Source organism: Galleria mellonella, unplaced genomic scaffold (genome assembly GCF_026898425.1).
Source record: "Galleria mellonella isolate WM207_F2 unplaced genomic scaffold, CSIRO_AGI_GalMel_v1 utg63, whole genome shotgun sequence".
NCBI classification, from domain to species: Eukaryota; Metazoa; Arthropoda; class Insecta; order Lepidoptera; family Pyralidae; genus Galleria; species Galleria mellonella.
Window position 1 is genome coordinate 11585270 of NW_026442130.1, and position 24927 is coordinate 11610196.

At 33.7% G+C, this 24927-nt stretch overlaps 1 protein-coding gene across 8 annotated transcripts in view; it reads right to left on the bottom strand.

Moving 5' to 3' along the window:
• Window positions 1-24927, bottom strand: part of LOC113521605 (transient receptor potential cation channel trpm) — a 315620-nt gene that overhangs the window by 67686 nt on the left and 223007 nt on the right. For all 8 annotated transcript variants that reach the window (XM_031910044.2, XM_052899723.1, XM_052899722.1 and 5 more), the window contains 2 exons: window positions 22325-22481; window positions 15364-15511 (listed from right to left, as the gene is read on the bottom strand). In XM_031910044.2, coding sequence (XP_031765904.2) covers window positions 15364-15511; window positions 22325-22481 — 305 coding nt within the window. The remainder of the gene's footprint in view (window positions 1-15363; window positions 15512-22324; window positions 22482-24927) is intronic.

Sequence of the window (24927 nt, forward strand, 5' to 3'; positions counted from 1 at the left end):
TTAAAATATTATTGAAATAAGTTATTCATCTCACCTGCAATTACATCATAATTTGTTAAATATGGCACCTACTACTATTAAATGTGCAGGATGTCGAAATGTTATAACAAGTAAGGAATATTTGAACTGTTCCAATTGTAAACAGAAATACGATATAGAATGTGTCAATATTGCATCCAAATATTTTTATTCGATGAGTAAAGATATTAAGAGTATATGGAAGTGCCCTGAATGTCAGAATAAAATACCGAAATCGGATAATTCTAATACTCCAGTACGTTGTCCGCGCTCTGATCTGCCAACGAGCCACGTGGTTATGGAAAGTACATCTACGATTGACAATATTACAACTCGTTCAAAGAAACAGAGGCGCTCTTCAGATAGCTCAGATGAAGGATGCCTTATAACTGAGGACAAACTAAAACGGATGTTGCAAAAAGAATTGAATAGTATACTTAGATCGACAATTCGAGAGATGATAACAGAACAATTAAACAATATTAATCAACAATTAACTAATTATCAAAATTCAGTGAGCTTTTTAAACGAACAGTTTGAAGTCGTAAGGAAAGGGATTGAAAACAACGTTACAACAATCGCTAAACTTGAAAAGGAAAATGCAGAATTGAAAACTACTGCAAGAGATCTATCATCAAGACTTTGTTTGGCTGAACAGCACCTTCGTGAGAGTAATATTGAGATAGGGGGCTTAGTCGAGCACAGATCTGAACATCTCCCAAACACAGTGGTCCAATTGGCAAAAATCGTGGGCAGTCCTATTGAGGACGTCGATGTCATGCAGGCGGTACGGGTAGCAAAAATCAATAAAAACAGTGATAAACCTCGTAGTGTTGTCGCAAAATTTCGTAGTCCACGAATTCGTGACGCAATCCTGGCTGCTGTTATCAGATACAACAAGGCAAATCCTAATGACAAGCTTAGTTCTCAACATTTAGGCTTGGGTGGGCCTCGTGTCCCCATATTTATATCAGAACACCTGACCCCCTCAAATAAGCAACTTCACGCTGCCACACGAAAAAAAGCTAAAGATCTGGGATACAGATTTGTATGGATTCGTAACGGACGTATTTATGTCCGTAAAGATGAGTCCTGCCAAGCACTTTTGGTGCGTAACTACGACAGCTTAAATCTAATGATGTAACTTATTATTACTATATTATTCTAATAAACTTTCTGGTAAATACGCTTCTCAACTTGCTATATTATCTTTTGGATTTTTTGTTTATTTTTTTGTTTTGTGTTTTGTATTTCTTTTTTTTTTATGGATATATATTATCAAAATACTAGAGGTCTAAGAACCAAAGTAAATGAATTGTATCATAATATTTTGTTATGTAATTATAATGTAATTGTATTGACGGAGACTTGGTTAAATTCTAACATTCGCAGTGGGGAAATAATCGATCAGCGATACCAAGTGTATCGTAGGGATCGTGTGATAGCTGCGGAGAGCTCGAAAAAAGATGGTGGCGGTGTACTTATTGCAGTGGATAAAACTATTAAATCAAATCGTATGAAAAGCTGGGAAAGCGATGTCGAAGATATGTGGATTGTAATGGAAATTATGAAAAATAACTCATTAAAGAAGGTCGCAGTCTGTGTGGTATATTTGCCTCCCCCTGTCAAAATGGGAATCTCTCTCGAATTTTCTGAACGGTGCTAGTGATGTCTTGAATCAGGTTGACGATGTAATAATCCTAGGTGATTTCAATCTTGGTTTTGTTAGTTGGACCACTAATTCAGATAACACCCACTTGGTCCCCCAGAATTATCAAACACCATTGGGGTATGCTTTGACCGATTTTATCTCCATAAATTGTCTCCGGCAAGTCAATGGCATTTGTAACGATGAAGGCAAGATTTTGGATCTTGTCCTTACAAATATAGAAAGTTCAAATAGTGAAATCTCGGATAATGTATTGAGTAGGCTAGATCCAAGACATCCGTGTTTAATGCTACATATATCATTTGGTAAATCGGACAAGTTAGTTCCGAGGTATCGTAATACTTTTAACTTTTTTAAAGCAAATTACACTGGAATCGTTGGGGAACTGGGAGGGATTGATTGGCAGAAAGAGTTTAAACATTGTAAAGATGTCAATGAAATGGTCTCAGTATTTTACAGCGTTTTAAATCATACAATAGGGAAGCATGTCACTAAATATTCACCAAAAAAACAAAAATATCCACAATGGTTTACTAAGAAACTTATCAAACTTCTATCTGAAAAGGAAAGAAAACGTTTTATATATCGGAAATTTAAAAATCCCCGAGATGAGATCGAGTACAAGCTTCTCCGCGATCGTTGTCATAAGTTATTGCGAAAATGTTACAGTAACTATCGACACCGCACTGAAATTAATGTAGTTAAAGATCCAAAATCGTTCTGGCGTTATGTTAATGAAAAGAGATCGAATTCAAATTCTATACCATCCTGTATGCGTCTACGGGATTCAGTGGCTGATAGCGGGGACCAAATCGTGAACCTTTTCGCTCGGCATTTTTCGTCTGTTTATGAAAATATCTCATCTAATAATACCAATTACTCTCGTTCTTTTCCTGACAACCTCGGAAAATGTACTGGTACTATTCGGATTGCTGTGAAAGAAGTCTTTAAAAAAATTAAAAAACTAAACATATTTAAAGGGTCTGGACCCGATAACATTCCTCCATTATTTATAAAACGCTGTGGGTCTGTGCTTTCTCTACCGCTCACTCTGATATTTAATCGTAGTCTAGATGACGGAGTATTTCCTGATGAATGGAAACGTGCTAGAATTGTACCCATCTACAAAAAGGGGGATCCTAACAATATAATGAACTATCGGCCTATATCGTTATTATCATGTTTCTCAAAATTGTTTGAATCCTTGGTTTGCCCAATTGTCAGTTCTCAAATTGCCAATTTTATTTCTGTTGACCAGCACGGATTTAGGAAAGGTCGCTCTGTTCAGACTAATTTGGTTACTTTTACCAACGATTTAAGCCATGAACTAGATAAAGGACACCAAATCGATGCTATATACACTGATTTTAGCAGCGCTTTTGATAGAGTTAACTATGATATTCTGCTGAAGAAGTTGGAATATTGCGGATTTCATGGGAGACTGTTAAATTGGTTTGAGTCATATCTCAAAAATAGGACTTTAAATGTAGCTGTCAAGGGATATGAGTCAGAAAGTTATCATGCTCTATCAGGAATACCACAGGGCTCCCATCTAGGACCGATATTCTTCTCTTTATTTATAGATGACATAACTACTGAAATCAAGCACTGCAAATGCTTATTATTCGCAGACGATTTAAAGCTTTATAAAGTAGTGCAATCATTGGATGATATGGCATTAATACAAAGCGATCTGATCGGGATGGAGTGTTGGTGTAAGCGCAATTGCATGCCACTTAACATCGACAAGTGCAACCACATAAAGTACACCAGAAAGAGAAAACCCCTTCAGACCTACTATACTATTGGTGATAAAGTGCTAAGAGAAGTAAACGAGGTCAGGGATTTGGGTGTACCAATGGACAGTAAATTAACGTTCACATCCCATATTGAGTCTGCAGTACGGAAATCGACTCAAATGTTAGGCTTCGTAAAACGCACTTCCAGGGGATTTAAAGCAAAAACTAAAATTAGCTTATACAACTCCTTAGTCCGAAGTCAGCTAGAGTACTGCAGTGTGGTTTGGAGTCCATTCTACTCGTGTCATTCACAGCGAATAGAAAGTGTACAGCGTGCTTTTACTAGGCACCTGGCTTGGTTTGCACAGAACATATCGCATAGATGCCCATACAACCAGCGTCTTAAATTCTTTACTATGCGGACCCTGTTCGATCGTCGCCGCCTGCATGATTTGGTATTTCTCCATAGGATTACGCATCATGATATGGACTGTCCTGAGCTTTTGAGTGAAATTAAATATGTAGTTCCTCACGGTATCCCTAGGTATCCCATCAATAAGATATTTTATGTGCCACTGTGCAAAACTAATTTGGGATTGAGTGCTCCTCTTGCAAGAATATGCAATAACTACAATCATATATGCGGTATAAATCCGGATATAGACATAAGCCATGACTCGTTGGCAGTGTTTCGCGGTAAGATACTGAAGACCATGTGGATTTGATGATATTGTCCAGTCTTGATTTATATTTAATTGAATTGAATTTTTTTAATAAAGAATATGTAATTGTAAATTTAATTTATTATATTAATTATATTATGACATTTATATACATATAATCTGTAGTCAATGTTGTGTACGCCTGCTATAGGTATGCATATCAGCATACTACATAAGAAATGTTTTTTAATTTATGTATAATATGTATACTGTTGGTGTGCCTAATTCAGAATAAATAAATAAATAAATAGATATGTATAAGAAATAATATTTAGGTAATATAAGGTAGTATAAAAGCAGTTGTGTTAGCATGGCTGTGTTTCGGTTTGAAGGGTGGGATATGGCAGTGAATTTACAAGGTACAGAGGAATAACACCTGAGTCCTCAGGAATAGCAACGCATGCGGGGTATCATGGGCGAAACAGTATACTCTATTATGTCCATGGTACTGCTCATGTTTATAGAGGACGGTTATCACTTTCCATTTAGTGGGCCGTCAGCTTGTTTGCCATTCTAAGTATGAAAAAAGAATATAAGGGACAATTAAAGGGACTTAACGGCAGAGAGATAGGCAGCAGTGTTCCTCTTAAAACATCTCAAAAACCTAAAAGCGGTTAATAATTCGCCTGTCAAGCGTGGCAATTACTAGCATAACTTTCCTTATGGGGAAGGATTACGCTCAGCAGTGGACAGTTAACGGTTGAAATAAAAAAAAAATGATGGTATACCCACTATATGGTGTAGTTTTTGTGGATGATAATGGAATGGTAATCTTGATTGTGTGATAGTTTACTTTCTCTCTAATACTACTATTTACATTCTAATACTACTTGGGGTATCAGAGAGTGATAATAAGTGAGGACGAGGGCAGGTCAATTGGCTGATCATTACCAGTTTTTAAAAATAACCATGGAATTGATAGAAATCTTAATAGTTTTCAGAGGGGGGCAGGGAGGATCGATCTGATAGGGTATCGCTATATCAATTAGACTGCACCTCTTCTCCCACAGTCAGTATTAATACCCAAGATACTTTAAAAAGCAGAACATGTCTAGAGACATTAATATCAGTAGGCAACCCTAAGGCATTAAGTATATACTCTCAAATTATACAGAAAAAGGGTACGTAGAGCAACGAAATCACCACAGCGCAGAGTTGAGAGCCATAATCAATATATTGGCAGTGCCCTCAGGGACTGTGGGGCAAATACTGGATGAAGATATTATATCTGCTTTGTTTTACAGTTTCTCATAGGGTAAATATATTTGAGAATGTTGTATGATGGCGTAAATTTATGCCACGTCTTTGATTAGATATTTTTATAATTTTAACATAAAAATATGTGATTTTTATCGTAACTGAAGTTTCGTCGAGAGACTAACAGTATGGAGATCTTAAAGAAAAGGGTTGGTTTTTTTTAGGGTCGGCAATGAGCCAGTATTTTATTAGATCTGGTGCTTGTTTGCCACCTTAGTGGTACAAAAAATAAGAACTGATTGGCATAGATACACCGTGAAATCAATGATACTCGTATCACTTATTTGGTGCCATTTTAGTGGACTAAGTTTTTATGCCTCTTCACTTAGTAATTTGATTGCTTAAATGTCCCAATTTACAAATCAAAAACATAGTTTACATTTACAGCTGCAATAAGACAGAGATACTCGTACAGACGACGACATTAAAACAGGACAAACGCTCGAACAAATTTTGTGAATTGCAAAAAGAATCATCGATATCAATGCAGATTTTTTTAGAGATAAAAATGGATTAGTAATCCCGCGTCGATGCAATTTTGGTAAAGACATTTATTTATTTATTTATACTTTATTGTACATACTATTAATACATAATAAATATTACAGAGATAAAGCAAATGTACAAACGCGAGCTAGTAATGTTTGTTGTTAATTCTACAAGAGTTCTCTTCCAGCAAACCCAAATTGGATAGGAGCGGTAGAGCGGATAGAGCAGTGTGTACAATATTGTGACAATTTTCAAACAAAAAGAACTAGACAAATGTAAATTTATACATAACCAATTATATCATATTTAATTGTATATACACACATACATATATGCATATACATAAATACGTATCTACACATACAAATAATTAAATAAATAAGATATTGCGTAAAAAAGAAATAAACAAGTTGAGAATTCACTCAATTTCGAAGTCGGTTAATGAAAAGTAGATTATTCAGCATGATTTATTATGTGCATAGGTTAACCTCAGAACTGTTATTTCAAGATAAAGAATTCTGTCCTTTAAGCTGCTTAAACTCCCAAAATCTTAAATAATTTAGAATCTTGAAAGGTTAATTGCTTTCTTTCTTCCCCAATATTCGTCTTTCATATAAACGGGTTCTCACATCGTTTACCTTGCCCAAATCCATTTACAACTCAATTTCAAGGCAATAAAGTTTAGATTACGTTATTTGTAGACGCTCATGGATGCAATACTGTGAAACGTCAAATTCGGTTTTTATGGAGACAATATCATTCGCATCCATATTTAACCTAGTAACTGGGTAAAGGACGATCCGTTTTGGTATGAATTTTATATTTATAGTATATATTACTATTCGAGGAGTAGATATATGAATTCTTCAAAATTCCTTTATACATCTGAGGTAGCAAATAATCATTCGGCCCACCTGATGGTAAGCGATTACCGTAGCCTAAGAATGGTTGCTACACCAAAGGCATTACGTGTCTTTATCGACTCTGAAGAACCTGTTTATCTCACTTTTAAAGAACCCTATATGTGGTCTCTCGGGAAAACTGCGACTAGTTCATGAAATTATTTGAGCGTTCATGGGAAGAAGCATTTCTGAAAATGCGCTGTACGTTTGTTTGCATCATTTAAAATTATTGTCTTCATGCTTCGATGGGCATTACGTGCCCTCATCCGGAAACCCATGTCAAACACCTATTCATCTATAATGAAAGCGGCCTAAAACTCTTGACACCAGAGGGCGCCACCCTCACATGAGTAGTAATAGTAGAGAAGCATATATTATTAAGTAGGTAAAATATTATATTTTCATGAGTTTGCTCGATGTCTTGATCAGATTATACTGGTTGCTATTATGCGTTGAGAGTCACTTAATGCATATATTAACTCCTATCTATATTTAGGAGCTGCTCTCTTGTCGGCGGAGCTCTTGCCACTCACTACTATTATATTAACTCTTGTTATAAATAATTATCTTATTATAATTTTATTAGCTCCTTATTAAAATAGAAAACGTGATTTTGTTAGAATTAACTACACCAAAGGGAGACTGTACAAAAGTCTGCTTGGGTATCTCCGTCCCGTTAGTGTTTCTACCGTGAAGCAGTTGTGTTTGCATGGCTGTTTCGATTTGAAGGGTGGGCATATCCCATATTGAATTTACAGGGTAGAGAGGAATAACACCTGAGTCCTCATTTACTCTGTTATGTCCATGGTACTGCTCATGTCTATAGGCGACGGTTTCCACTTTCCATCAGGTGGGCCGTCAACTTGTTTGCCACTCTAAGTTTAAAAAAAAGTAATAACTTTACTGTATGACTTCTAACGTATAACAAATGTTTAATGTATAAAAATAAGATTACATTTAAGTTTGGTTCAGTAAATCCAAGGTTACACGCTTTAAGAAGATGGCGTCTGATAAAGGGAGTTACATTATACATGCTCTCTAATATATATGAAAATCCATACATAAGGGCGCTACACTTTTATTTGTATAACTTGAAATGTAAAACAAGCAGATGACAAATCTGATGGAAAGTGTCTCAATTTCGTGTATAATATAGTATATATCATACATGTGTAAGTATATTTGTTATTCATATATATTTATTCGTTTATATATGTAATTTTAGTATGTATGTGTATCAATAATTAGTAGTACCGCATTCAAGTATTCTGACACTTTCCTATGGTTGACTGGGAGAGAATGCTTTTAGCATTAATTCCGCCATGTACACATATTTGTACTAATGAATAAATAAATAAAAAAGTGGTAACTGTCACCTGTAGCTTATAAAGTATTATTATTTGAGCTTATAGATATGAATAACAACATTTTATATAGTTCACAGAAGTGAATAGTCTGAGATGCTAATGAAACCCTATTGTGTGTTACCATTCCTGAGGATTTAGATTTTAAGTTTTCATACCCTGAAATTTCATTGCCACATTCCATTCTTCAAACTGAAACCGGATTGTTAGTAATGCGGACTACCAGTTACCTTGCTAGCAATATACCCTATCAGGTCGACTTCCACGTGGTCCCCCTGGAAACCATCATCAGGTGTATTCATCACGATGGACTTACTGACTTGCCTTTTCATTCTCACCTATCATCTCTCACTGGTGCCCTGCCAGCGTATACCTTTAGCGCGGGCGGGGTAAATGCGCATTACAGCGCACTCGATTGTCAACCATTAAAAAAAAACAAAACAGCTATACGCAAATAGCAGCTTGGTGACAGAAACACAAGTGGAATAGAGGTAATCATATAGACTTTTCTACAAAATCTTCCTCTTGTAATAATTAATCACTGACAAATTTAATGTGAACGATAGATCATCTACAAATTTGAATAACTAATTAAAATATCAACCGTTATTTATCTCATTTCGATTTTACTGGAGGCGTTGGAGAATCTTAATCAGCGTTCTAATTGCGGGTCGCCTTTTAAAATATAATTTTCCTTTGGGATATGAACTGTGGGTATAATGGATCGAACAATCCAGTAGGGGTAGCTCGTTAGCACATTTAATTGACACCTTTAGCCTTCAGGCGACCCTGTGCTAAGCGGAGTTTCATAGGGAGCTATTCTGGATGTACTATTGTAATTCCATGTTTATTTATCTCGTTTTGTTTTAGGATTTTCGTCATTACACAATACTGAGTTATTAATTATCATCATGATATCAGCCGTTAAATGTCCTCTGCTGAATATAGACCTCCCTCTATTGGGAGGTTTTGTCCATAGTTGCCACGCTTGGCAGGCGGATTGGAAACAGTAGTTAGACTTTGGTGATGTTTAAGGTGGGACGTTGTACATCCCTCGACTATTAAGTTCCCTTAGTCGCCTCTTACGACACCCATGGGAAATTAAAGGGTGTTTCATTCTATACTGTGACCACACTGCCAGAACTTTTAATAGACATAACTTATTGGCTTACGAGACAATAGGGACTCAAAGTGACTTTAGAAATTGGACTATATATAGAATATTCTGAGCAATGCTTCCATGATGCAAATAGTATTTTGTAAATTTAATTCATGATTTAGTTTGAAGAATGGGTTACGGAAGCGAAACTATAGAAGCACAGTACTTCAATTGTCAGGGGTAGAAGCAATACATTCTGTGATATACATGGTGCCGTTTACCATTTTCTATCAATTGATCATCATGATTGTTATTCCATATCGTACAAAATTCATATATTTTTATGCAATTTAGAATGGCAAAAAATCTGACTAGCCCACCTGATGGAAAGTTGTAACCGTCGCCTATAGACATGAACAGTAATATGGACATAACAGAGTATACTGTTTCGCCCATGATACCCCCCATGCGTTGCCATTCCTAAGAATTCACGTGTTATTCCTCTATACCCTATTAAATTCACTACCACCATTCAAACCGAAACACGACTGCTTCACGATAGAAACAATTATGGGACAGAAGTGTCCAAGCAAACGACTTTTGTACCAAGTCTCCCTCTGGTATACTAATTCATATCAATACTTACTTGTGAGGTAAACACTATATTTGTATTTGCAAAGTTTTAGAGCTCCAGTATCTGTGGTACAGACGTACATTAAAAATGAGGGATGGCAAAATAAAAAAACTTGACAGGAGCGTGTTAAATTCACTCACAGGCCGAGGGTTCAGTACATACATAGATATAAGATTAAATATCTTTATTGCAATTCTTATATACTTACTAGCTGACCCCGTAAACGTTGTTTTACCACTTATTGCGAAATATAAAAATCATGATTAAAATACTGGGGTTGATCGTAAAACGGTGAAAATTTGAGGTTGTATGTATTTTTCAATGCTAAATCATAATAAAATAAAAATGGAAAAATTTGACAAAAAAATAAAAAAAAATTTTTAGGGAGGGTCACCCTTATCATTGAGGGGTATGAAAAATACATATTGGCCGATTCTCAGACCTACCCGATATGCACACAAAATTTCATAAAAATCGGTAAAGTCGTTTTGGAGGAGTTTGGTAACAAACACCGCGACACGAGAATTTTATATATAAGATATAGCCACCTAATAGTTACTCGTATTGATATTGCAATGCAATGCATTCGTAATTTATATATATAATTTTGGTTAAATACTGGACCGCATAACTAAGTTTGTTTCAGAAAGTTTACTGATTAATAATATTCTTAGTTCACTTTGTAATAAATCAGGAAGGCATAATGATACAAAGCTCTGGAGATTTATCAATCAACGTTCTGTTTCTGACATTTTTGTTCTATCATCGTTATCTTCAGATCGAGACTGACGCCTCCAGTGGAATCAATCACTAAATTCGAGTGAAATTAATATTTTTATATATTTATTGTTCAGATAATTATAACTTTTAGCTAACAAATATAATCATCAATGAATGTATCATCATTATCTTCCTACCCTTATTCCAATTATTGTATGGGGTCGGCGTAATATGTTTTTTATCCATATTACAAAAAGATTTGGCTTATAGTTTTACGACCGTCTGACGTCAACTCTCTTTGGGAACGTATGAATCAAGGAATGTATATGGTACCTTAATACGCCATATTTCAGAATCCGAAGAAACTATCCACGCAGAGTTCAATTAACTATATGAATGTTTGCTATGTGGTACTTGGCCATAATTTTTTTTTAACGATGTAAATAAAAAGGTAATCCAGATTGTGCTATCGGTTTATGTTGGCGGGGTACCAGTGAGGGATAATAGGTGTGAATAAATCCAGGACAGTTGGGTCATCATCGTGACTTATTCACTAGAAATTAACCACTATAATTTTCTAAAGTAAAAGTCCAGATCGACTTTAACGTGGCCCCTTTTAGAAAACCATTTCGAGTTTATTGCTGGCAATAAAGTAGCATCCCGTCTGGTCCCGGTATAGAATAGGCCACCCCTTCTTTTGTCGTGGGTATCGTAAGTGACGACTAAGGGAGGGCGAGGGATGGGCAGTAGCGTCCCTCTGAAAGCATCTCCTAAGCCAAACTGCGGTTGCCAATCTGCCTGCCAAGCGTGGTAACTACTGGTAAAACCCCTGTAGGGGGAGGCTTATGTTCAGCAGTGGACAGTTAAAAGCTGATATGATGAATAAACTAGTTGTTATTTCCACAATCATTTATCATGTACTGTATGCTGTTGAAATGTCAGAGTAATCCGTAAAAGCGATGTCATATTCTTAGATTATCACAGGTTATCACAGAAATAAACACCAATTTAGGGTTTCTATAGTTGTATTACAAGAATGTTTCCCATGTATATACAGGTATTCCACCGCTTCCGTTTTACGTAGGTAAGTCACTTGTCAAGTTCTTATCTTCATTACGGCTAACAACTGTGTTTCGGTTTGAAGGGTAGGATATGGCGTGAATTTACTGGGTACAGAGGAATAACACCTGAGTCCTCAGGAATGGCAACGCATGGGGGGGTATCATGGGCGAAACAGTATACTCTGTTATGTCCATGGTACTGCTCATGTCTATAGGCGATGGTTACCACTTCCCATCAGGTGGGCCCTCAGCTTGTTTGCCATTCTAAGTTGTATAAAAAAAAACAAAAACTCTAATTTTGCATTAAACAGTATCTGTTATCAAAAGCCAACATCTAACCGCATTAGAGAGGATTAAAGTTGCAAACTATTCGTAAACTGTCAAACTTTGGAAAACTGCCAGCTATATTCAAGTATCAAGACAGATTATCATAAAGGCTTATTATAAAAGTAATATCCTAATTTAAATATAATCTCAGCTTTCTATAGTTCTCAATTTCGTTTGGTTTGAGAAATGTATTATATTTATAATTAGAGGGGAATGTCTATAATTATAGCTTTATAGATTTATTAATTATAAAGCTTAAATGTCGTTTTATGAAAATAAAAGGATTTTTAGGGCTCCGTACTTCCTAGGACAAAATAGAACCCTTATAGGATCACTTCTTTATCCGTCCGTCCGTATGTCAAGACCCTATTTCTTAGGAACGCGTAAAGGTATGTGGTTCTAATTAATATCACACACTCAGGTCTGCAATTTCTTAAAGCAGTGAAAAACTCAAGCTTCTAAATCGACGCAATCAAAAGATACGGCCGTTTATGTACCATTGCATGCAATATTGCATATTTTGACATTCGCAAAGGGAATCAAAACCTATAGAAGCAATTTCATGTAGTACTAGTAAAGGAAAAATCCGAAAACCGTAAATTTGTAGTTATTTACAAAAAAAATTAAAACTTGATGATTTTGTACGGAACCCTCGTTGCGCGAATCCGACTCGCACTTGACCGGCTTTTTAGTCTAACTCCTATAATATGCGTTTAAATGTCTTAAGACCAATGTAACAAAAGTATAAAACAAGAACATCGATGCTCCTTTCACTTCGGATTTGCTGGACAAAAACTCTTTTAAGAGTTAAGCTCGCCTTAGTACATTTTCTTACCTCTGACTTTTTTTATGTATTTTTTTAGTGTGTACAATAAAGTATAAATAAAAATAAACAAATAGAATCAGGTAGGTATAGGTAAAGAATAAACATTGATATAAATAGTTCAACTACCTTTAAATGATAATAATGCAAATATATTATGCTCCAATACATATTAATTCTTCATTGAAGCATATGTTTTTTTACGATTCACTTATTTCTTTGCATACGACGTATCTCGTTATACATCGGTCAAAGGTCACTCAATTCAAGAGAATTTCCTGTAGATCCTTTTATCTTTTCCTTACTTTCAGATTCAATCCAGTTCTTTATACCCTTTGCCGCCGCTAACAAGACCTCTGAGAAATTGGCTTCTGCTAAATAAGTCAATACAGAGGCAAATAGTGTTGTCAGTATTGATATTCTGGTTATTATGTTTGTGGCCTTAATATCTACGAGTATATACGAATGAACGGACCTTCGCCTATATTAGCAAACAATTTTAAGCGTATTTATTGGATTTAGTTTGGTTTATAGAGTAATGTAATTATGTTTGGTAATGCTATAAAAATAATTTATTAGCATAATTATGGTCAAAATAGATTTTAATTAGTGTTATAGAATCACATATTTTGCCACATTGTTTTAATGGCGTGCAAAATGGTAAAGTCTTATTTACTTGTATACATTGCAGATATTTTTAGACATTATATTTACAATATTTATTCTATTTACAAATAATAATAATAATAACTAATTATTAATATTCTTTATAATGTCCTATACGATATATTCATTTAAATAATTAAAATATCAAAATCATTTTGTAACAAATTCTTTTATGGAATAAAAACATTTCTTCTGGAGACAACGTTTTAGATTGCCTTTAAAACGATTTAGTGGTACTTTCCTTATATATTTTGGAATGTTATTATATTACTTTATTGTCATAAAGTAAAAATTTTTTTGGTAAAGTGCTTTGGTCAAGTAATTTTATTTTAATAAAATTAATGTCGTTTTTTACGTCGCTCAAATGTTTAGATAAAAATAAAATATATCTATGGTTCATATGTAAATGAAATGGCCATTTATGCAGGCGTTTTGGTGATATCGTAGCGTTACATAACGTATGAATACAACGTTACTGAAATAATATTTTTTGATGATAATTTTTGTAACAGTATAGGTGAAAAGAATAAAGATCAAAGATTAAGAGCTATATATAACTGGATAAGATTATATGAAAAGAACAGGACTATAATAAATCTTTATTGCGTACTAAAAATAATAAAAAGCGAAAATATTAAAAGAGAAAACTTTCTTATCGCTAAAAGCAATCTCTTACAGACAACCTGCGAAGACATTAGTTACAGACAAAGAGAAAAGTCAGTTGGCATACGCCAGATACGCTAAAGTATAATTAATTACATTTACATTTATAAAAATATATATAGAAATATAAAAATACACAAACACGTATATAATTGCGTATCTTCATGTATAAAATTACAGTTGTCATATACAGTACGGATTCATACTTTTTGAATAGGAAAAAAGGATTTATTTTCAATGATATACCAGGTTCATACTTGATGCTTAAAGTGTATTATTTACTATTAAAATAATTATTTGATTAAATAAATTTAAACTGAGATAGGAAATGTAAAAAATTGTAGAGAGACTTAGAAATGCTCGAAGCTTTCTCTTAGCATTAAAAAAAAAAAGTGGGATAGTAAAAGAATGAGGGTTCCTTTCTTTGTAGCTACTGAACAGATTTCGATGATATTTCTATGAAGCCAATAAAATAAAATAAAATCAATACGGATTATAAAACATGGAGTTGTGAAGTAATTTAAAAAAATACAACCCAATTGAAAAAATCCTCTTTTTTTAAGTAGGAAAACAAACAGTATACAAGATTATTAAAAATAAATTAACTTGACATAAAGCTGAGTTTCCATAGGAACATTCGTATTTTATCCTTATACTGTTTACCAAGCCAGATGCTTAAAAGATTTCTCTATATTATTGTAAACACTTCAGGTTTTTGAAATAAATGAAAATTCATCATCATCAAAGTCATTTCAAGTTTTTAACATTTTACATTATTAAATATTTTACTAATGATTATTAATTTTTGTTTCAAATATTTTTTAAGTATAAAGAAAACGCAGTACTTATATACTACTGCGTTTTCTATATACTCTAAAAATATCTCAGCAAAGTGGACTCGTGATTATAAGTACTATAATAACATCAGAAATATTTTATTTAATTTCAGTAAATAAGTAATTAAGCTACGTCTTTTTAAGTGACTTCGTAAAATTTCCCAATATTTATCTCTAATTATAAAGCAATTTTGAGAATTCTTTTTGCAAACGATAGAATTTACTACCATGTTGATTTCATATTAACTTTGTCATGATTGAAACCAATTTTAGTAGCAATGCAAAATTTTAATTGCTGCGGAGTAAAATTGATTCTATCTAAATAAATCAAGAGGAAAAAAATACATAAAATATTTTAAGCCAAATTTACTCACCAAGTTCTTTTTCCGCGTGCATTGCAATAACTCGCTGTACAGGCACTCCGCTTGCTGCAGTCCGACCTCGAAAGTTTTCTGTATAGTACCTATGACGAAATCTCGCATCGACTCTAGCACGGTCTGCTCTCCACTCTCCGATGCATACCTACGACAAATAAATAATTTAGCGGTCTTGTAGCAAAGAGTAATCTTGTGGGGATTGGATGGTTTTTTATACGCTTTCACAGAACAAAATCTTTTATGCTATTTCTTGCTTTATTTTACCAATATGTTTTGAAGGATCTGTAATTTTCAGATGTATTTACCACTGGGGGAGTTAGTAAAAAAATAATTTTATTTTTATAGTATTAAATGTACCCATGCATATGCATGGGTATCTTTATTTCACTTGTTTATTCCGTGAAGCAGCTGCATGTGTTTCCGTTTCAAGGATGAGATATGTAAACGAAATTACGGGGTAGATAGCTATAATATCTTAGTCACCACCAATTTATCTTTTTATTTATTATTTAATACAGAACAAGTGCCCAAGGCGAACTCTCCTTGTCAACCCTAAGGAAGTATCAGAATTTTCGAATGCGATACTGGTATAGTAATATTAGTAAATAGATATACAGATAAAATTATATAAGTAACATATATACTTACACAAACACAAGATATATTACATTATAAACGAAGATGAGAATAGTAGATAACATTTACTGCTAAGATAAAGTATAAAAGTGGCCATGAACCTTTTTCTGAATAATGATTGAGACGGAAGTCTTTTGATGCCGTTTGGAATGGTGATGCATGGGAGGTAGATAGATAGATAGATACTCTTTATTGTTTCATCCAAAAAATTACAATAGTAAACTTATTATAAATATAAACAATTACAAGACATAATTACAATGAGAAAACAAAGGGTGACCGCTAAAAACGATCCCTTTCAGGCAACCTTTGGAAGGAGAGGAGTAATTATAAACAGTTGGATCGGAGGCACGATAGCAGGAGGTAGTATCATGGGATTGACATAATTATTTACGATCTTTATACAAAATACTTAGTTATATAAAATAGTTTAACTTTAAAATATTTACCGTTTTCCATCAGGTGAGACGTCAGCTTGTTTGCCGTTCCAAGTTTTATAATAAAGAAACGAAATTGTTTATTGCTTTGAGCGACATAACAGCTGTATCGAGCCTAAAGAAGCAAAGAGCCAAAGCCAAAAGTTAAAGGTGACTTTTACTAGATGATTAAAATTCAGGTAACTGTACTTTTTCTTTAACAAAGTAGTATAATCTGAAGTTTGATACATATCGTGTTATTTTATATTTCGTAGAATATCGATAGGTTTATTATATATCGCATTGTCATTACATAATGGTTTTTTTACGTCTTAATTATTTAAAAACAGACGGATTGGAAAAAAGACGAAGGTAAAAGTCCGCCTACTTGTTACTTACAATTGTAGCTGCATTTCCAAGAAAATTATTTTTATACAATAAATCTCATAAAACAAAGTAACATTGTGGTTCATATCATATCAGTTGAGTTCATATGACAGCAGCCCCCAAGGGGGAGGAGTACGTTCACTGCTGGACATACGCCTTCCCCTTGGAGGGATTTTCCAGTAGTTGCCACGCTTGGCAGACTTGATAACCGTAGTTAGGTTTTGGTGATGTTTTAAGAGGGACGCTTTTATTTAGCCCTCGACTATTAAATTCTCGTTGTCGCACCTTACCACACTCATGGGAAGGCTTATTCTATGTTGGGATTCGGGATTTCATGGTAAAAAATTATGGTATTAATTGGTAATAATAAATAATGAACATCATCAATTATGGAATAGTAGAATTTACTTTTACAATTAAACAAAATATTATTTTTAAAGGAAGAATAAAATATACATAAAGTATATTTTATATTTATGCAAGCTTCATAAAAAACAGTGTAAAATAAATTAATTCTGAATATATATATATATATATATATATATATATATATATATATATATATATATATATATATATATATATATATGAATATATATACAATATACATAATAAATTGTTATGAAAAAGGCTTATTTATTCTACATCTAGTTTTATTAACTATTCATAGAATCATTATTTCGAGAATTCTGTGTTGCATCTAGGAAATACAATTTTATTTCTATATTTTTGCATCATCAAAAATGTAAACGATATTTTTTATGCAACTTGCATCTTTGTTACTTTACGAGTCGCAGAGAAAATTTCATTACTGTAAAACATAGTTTCTCAAATAGAACTCTGAGGTGAATATTACGAAGAAAAGTAAAATGAGGCTTCCTAAAATAAAAAAGAAGTAAAACCTTTCGTATATCTAGAATATATTTATTTATTTAAAACAAGTAATTTAATCTTTTCTCATTAGTATAATAAAATAGTAAATAGACAATGTCTGTACATGAGAGATATTTAAAAGAACCTAATATGATGGGTTTAGATAAAACAAATACTAGACTTCGTCCGGGTAACTGGGCTATGTTCACTGACCTTGCCCACCTCATATAGTACATACCTGTACACTAAATTTTATACTGATTGGTTATAGACGACTTTAAAAAAAAAAAACACGTTCCTAAATCCGTTCCCGTATTTCATTGTTTTGTAAAAAACTGCTCATTGCGACGCGAAATCTTATACAAACACATGATTCACGTTTTCAATTCAAATGTTTACCACAGAAGGTATCTACAAAACGTCCCACCGTTTACCGGTGTTTGAGTTTACGGTTGAAGTCGTTTTTTCAAATAGCGATACCTACTTGTATTTGTACAGAACTTGGAATGGCGAACAGACGGCCATGATGGGTAGTCGTAACCATTGCTTATAAACACGAATATATACTATATATACTATATATAATATACGAATATTTTTTGAGCGAAACCTTGTAAATATTTATACTCATACATTTTTTAATCTTTGAATTTTGGAGGAGCGTACCCTGTTATTGTAGACACATATGTATGTATACATAACATATATATGATGTTGTGCTAAAATAATATTTAGTTTTTTATCATTAACCTTATAGGCATGCAAAATATATTAAAATCGAAACTAAATCCAGATAGTTAAAGAGCCGAAATAGTTAAAAAAACCGACGTCAAAAATGTAATAAAATTTAGTTTTTGATGTAATTTTTTTATTTTGATGTAAAAACTAAACTACGTAACTGATTTTGATAAAAAATTCTATGGAACCAATTTGTAAGTATATCCATTCAGATAAAGAATTTTCCAAATTGGTTTATTATAGAACTTACGGAGTTGTGAGGTAACAAACGTAAAAAAAAAATTAATTCGTATTGAGAACCTCCTTATTTTTAAAATTAGTTGAAAATTACTTAATTAATAGTTTTCCTCAAAAAATAAATAAATAAAGGGACTACCAAATCGGTTATCTATCCTATGTTAGTATCATTCAAAAGATCTGTCATAGAATAATATATTTTAGATAACGAAAAATCTTTAAGCTTTTTTCTTAAATAGGTCGATGTTACTTATGTCACATTATGTATTGTATTGTATTGTAAAATCTTTGTTGTACATAACTCAGATTAAACACTGGTAAATGATTTAATATACAATGGCGGACTTATCCCATAAAGGGATCTCATACAGTCAACCTTTGAGAAGCTGAAAGAAAACTGTAAAATGTATAAGGGTAATAACCGTACAATAATACCCAGTAAATATAATATTATCACATTGATATAGTATGTTTTTGCAGCAGAGTCTATATTTTTCTCATACATTAGGGATAAAATCAATAGTCTTTCTACGATTTTTCCTTTTACAAAACTAGACGTACGTTAAATTCATATTCTGGAAGAACAGAACCACAGACACTATGAAATGAATGAAAACTTTTAAATTTCGAATTAGCGTACGGTTCGGTTTCGGTTACGTAATAAATACCTTGGACATTAAAGAAAGTTTTACTACTAATGTTATTACTGTTAAATGTCTATAGGCAACGGTTACCACTTTTCATCAGATGGACCGTCAGCTTGTTTGCCATTCTATGTTGTATAAATAAAAAAAATACTGTTAAAGGATTCCGCGATTGATCACCGTCTCACCTGATGGAAAGCGATTGTGGTCTAAGATGAAGCTCACTGTAAGGTATTGTTCTTGTGGTATCTCCCATTTTCATTTCTCAGAAATTATTACCCATTATTTCTGCCTATCCCAGGCATGACGTAGATGTATACACTCAGCCTATTATATTCATAACACAAGCTACAATCAGAGAAGTACATAATCGGAATGTTGTTATAAACTTTGGGAGATTTTGCAAGGGATATTGTTTCATCATTAAGGATTCTCTTTCAATCTAAGTTCTCCGAAAGAGTAGTACATCGTGTAAGCCAATATTGACTCCGGTATGGAATAATAACGCGAATAATATCAGCTTGTATCATGTACGCGTGTAACGCTCGCAGCGACAAGGTAATGTTTACTATACGCCTTTACAGATTTGACATCACCTGATTTGTTTTCTACGAACACGCAATTATAGATTTAATCTAAATACATAAAACAGAGTCGAGTTAGTTACACCTTTTATAATTAAAAAAAACGGCTGAACCGATTTTAATGATCTCTATATTATTGGATTAGTCTCCGCTCTGAATAGTAAAATAACTATTAATATACCGGAAAAATTCATAGGAAAAAATTAGTTAAAGTTAACACTGTTTTTTTATGCAAGTTAAAATAGCAAACAAGCTGACGGTCCACCTTATGGAAAGTGGTATACGTTGCCCATAGACATGAGCAGTACCATGGACATAACAGAGTATACCGTTTCGCCCATGATAACTCCCATGCGTTGCTATTCCTGAGGACTCAGGTGATATCCCACCCTTCAAACCGAAACACAGACACGCAAACACAACTGCTTCACGGTAGAAACATGAATGGGACAGAGGTGCCCAAGCAAATGTGCCCATTCTATGCCGGGATCACACTGCGTGTGTAGTAATACATACTTTAAACAAAATATTAAAATGTTTTCCTGTATAACTGTTCCCAGCTTACTGTTACTTTACGTTCTAATGTAGAAAGAAGAAGACTTTGCCTAACTGTTTATAATGGATGAGTAAGGATAAGATTTACAATAAGGTAGACTTTGAACAAAGGTCGTTTTCTTGGGCACCTCTGTCCCATTCGTGTTTCTACCGTAAAGCAGCTGTGTTTACGTTTGAGGGGTGGGATATGACAGTAAATTTACAGGGTACAGAAGAATAATACCTGAGTCCTCAGGAATGGGAACGCATGGAAGGTATCATGTGTGAAATAGTATACTCTGTTATGTCCATGTATGCTCATGTTTATAGGCGACGGTTACCACTTTCCATCAGGTGGGCTGTCAGCTTGTTTGCTATTCTAAGTTGCATAAAAAAAAATCTTGTATTACAATTGCTTAACGATGATATAATTTTATTTTTTTGCGTCCGTGCTCCAGTAGCAAACATAGCACTCGTTGGTAATTGGTTACTTTTTTCTCTCGATAAACAATGTACTATTAATTAAATGTATAATTAAGTATAATATATAAAACAAAATTTTATTGTTGTGTATGTACTTGTTATAGTAAGGTCACTATTTTCTAATTATTTATTATGTAAGTTTGTGTAATGTATGTATATCATATATAAGGGTTACTCAGAAACTTTTTACGACTGGCTAGTTAGTATTAATGTTAATGAGAAATTTATTTAAATTTCGAATAACTTCTCCGATGAAAACGAAATTTAAATGTCATTAGTTCTATTCGTTCATACAAATTGCCGGCAATTTCAAAAGCGTGTGACGCGGATAACGATTCTATCCAGAATTTTAGATAAAAATTGTAGTAAAAGGAAAAACGTTTGATCCAGGATTACCTAGAAAATAATTGGTACTTGTGGGAGACGATAGGTAGGCGACTTGAATAACTAATGTTTGCGAAATTTTATCATGAGATCCACGAGTGTGTGATAAAAAATAGTACAGTATTAAAGAAAGAGATAGATTATTATTTTAATAATATAATTTAGGTTTTCCCAAGAGAGCACAGCATGGGGTTCTCCAAAAGGGGGTAAAGAGGTTTCTTCAGGGTCAGTAACGCGCGCGTAACACCTCTGGTATTGCAGGTGTCCATAGGCTACGGTAGCCACTTACCATCAGGTGGGCCGGATGCTTGTTTGCCACTTCAGTGGTATACAAAAAATTGACGACCTCGGTTGTGTAGTTATTTAACAGACTGTTTCATCTTTCAATGGTTGCAGGTTCGATCGCCGCATAATAAATATACAAAAAATGTGTGTTCATAAGTAACTTTAGTATGGGTTTTAGTTATGGGTTAGTTATGGGTTTAACGTTTGTATGGGTTTGAGTATTTTCTGTATGTAATTTGTAGGTATTTACAAAATAAAATATTCGAGTATATCAGTTGTCTGGTCTTAGTAGTACTCATAACTAATTATTGTTTTTAATGTATGTTAATGGAATGGTAACCCTGTATGCACTAACAGTATACAATGGTGGGGCACCATTGAGGCGATAGGTGAGAATGAAAAAGCAGGTCATTGGCTAGCAATGGGACTGGTAGCTCGCATTATCAACAATAACTCCCCCCCCCCCACTTTGGTGGAGTGTTAGTGTGGGTCTCGGGGTGGATCCCTTTGGCTTCAACTCTGAGCGCAACTACCCACAGGTCTCTGGGTTTATAGTTCTTCCCTGATGGGTAAGGCGTTGTCTTTTATACTTGTACTGGTGATGGTTAGTGAGCTTCTCTCTTCTTTATATATATATATATATGTATGTTAGCTATTACTTTAATATATATGAACCTTTTTAGTACTCATAGTATAAACTCTATTCGGTTTGACACTAGATGGCGTTGTTTAAGTTAAAACATATTTAGCTACTTACTTGTGTACAAACGCAATGAGGTCAGCCGCTCTCCCGCTACCGTCACACACCACCACCGGGACGGGAGGGTTGTCTGTCACATACTCCAGCACAGCTCGCACTGTATTTGTACCGCCTTCGATCACCAAACACACTACAGGAGTAGACGAGTGGGTATCTGGAACAAAGAATTTAATTTATTTATTTAAATACTTTGACACATTCACTTTTAATATTGATATCAGGTTATAACGAAAATGCCGAGGTTCACCTGTGTAAGGTGGACTTATCCCTTGAAAGGATTTCTTCTAGTCAATCTTGAGAGTTCGAAAGGAGAACATAGTCGTATAGTTTGTATATTAAGTAATAAAATATTAGGTACAAAAATAATATGGTAAATAATAAATTATTACATTATTAATAGCTGTATAATAAGTAACTAAATATAAATGAAAAATAAACTTACAAATACATATAATTATATATATATATATATATATATATATATATATATATATATATATATATATATAACTAATATATTTCGTAGAATCACAAAAAAAAAATTAATTAATGATCAGTCTCATTCATGATCTGTACCCGACCCAAAGGTCCCCATGACACTTGCGGCATTTTCGCCTTGGATTGCCAGAGATATCCTTTGAGCCAGATACGAACCAGAACGGCCACTATCCGCAATGCGCAGACTCAACTCTCTTATAAAGGATTTTGATTCCGCCCGTAGTAATGTGGATTAATTGTGATTGAGTAACAAATTTCCAACTACTACTGATGTTTGTTTTTTCTGAGGAGGGAGGCCTGGTGATCTAAGACACAGGCAGCTCGCTGCCCAATTTAGACGCCAGTCTCCCACAACTGTGTGTAGATTTATATTATTGTTGCCAATTAGTGTATAATATGGTTGTGGTGGAATAATAAAAAAAACCATGGAATTTGATATAGGGTATCATCTTAATCTCTGAACTGTTTCTTTTTGCAATTTACAGGGTCTACGATCATGTGAACAGCGTGCAGCGCGGTTTTAGATGTGTTATTCCTAAAGGATTATCAGATTATAGAACAAGCTCCCTGTCGAGGTCTTCCCGAGAGACTACAGCATGGGATTCTTCAGAAAAAGCGGTAAAAAGGTTTCTTCAAAGTTAGCAACCCGTGTGTAGAATTTTTCTTATATTAATTGAGCTGCTCTCGTTTTTTTTATGTTACAAAGTCATACATAAAACCTACCTAACCTATAACTGTTAATGACATGTAAAATAGTTATTTTTGTATATATACCTAGTAATTAACGTAGTTGTACACGAAATAGTATTATTATTTATAGTGCGGTTATACCGTAATTTTAGAGGTAACTTTAACCTTTATACAATTGTAACATACGGTCATGACGGGGACGGATTATGTCTGTCCAAAAAAGGTAGCGGAAAAGGAAACTGAGTGGGCACATTTAATACTAACCTTCCATCACTTGGGCTTAATGGTGTAAAAAATACATTACGTACAAGTCGCTAGAGCCCAGGACTGTGTTTACACATAATCTGAAAACGCACGCACACACGCACACTGATAACTGTACGTGAATGAGTTGATGGTAGATAAATAGTTAATTAAATATAAAAAAAATTGAAACAATTTAAATTTAAAACACGGAATTGCATTAAAAGTATTATCCCATTCGTGTTTCTACAGTGAAACAGTTGTGTTTGCATGGCTGTGTTTCGGTTTGAAGGGTGGGATACAGCTTGTTTGCCATTCTAAGTTGTATAAATATATATTATATTTAAGAACGTGAAATCGCGTTTTTACAAGTAGATCTTTCTTTGCAACAAGAAGTTTTTTGTTTAGTAAACAAAATTGCATATTCAAAAGTCATAAAATTAATATAGGTCTAACGTAGTAAATATTGTCGATTGTCAAAATTGTTTCAGAACTGGTGACGTAATCGCGTCAAAAAAAAAACTAATTATTAAACATTTTAACTTGAAAATCACTTTTAAAATATATCTATTACACCCAAGTCGTCAGGTACCATAGACAGATTGTTTGTTTTTTTTTTTCTTTCGTATGCCATCTATCTTTTTCTTAGGCCTGTCTCGTACACTCAGTCGAAAATTAAAAAAGTTACCCGATGGAAGATAAGATTTCTTGGGATTGAATGAAATTATGTGCAAGTTTATTTGGGGAAGACTGAATTTTGTTAATTAACTTTTAATTAGGAAGTAAACGAACAAAGGAATTTTCGTAGGATAGAGTCAAAGGAATTCTGTTAGGTAACTGTCGGTGCTTTTAGTGGGCGAGTTAATTAAATCACGTGTAATTGTTTATAGCCTGTACGATTTTATTACATTGTTTGTAACAAAAACAAATTTAGCGAACAATGTTGTTATCTCTATTGTAATGTAACAAAAACGCTTTAATTGGATTAAATGTCTTAAAGTGATAATGGAATCGATATTTGTATATACAGGTTGGCCCCAGAAGTCGACGTCAAGTCGGAATCGGGTAACAGGTTTTTTATGGTTGACAATAAATAGTAACCCCGCTTGCGCTATCGGTATACGTTGGCAGGGCACCAGTGAGGGATAATAGGTGATGATGAAATCAGG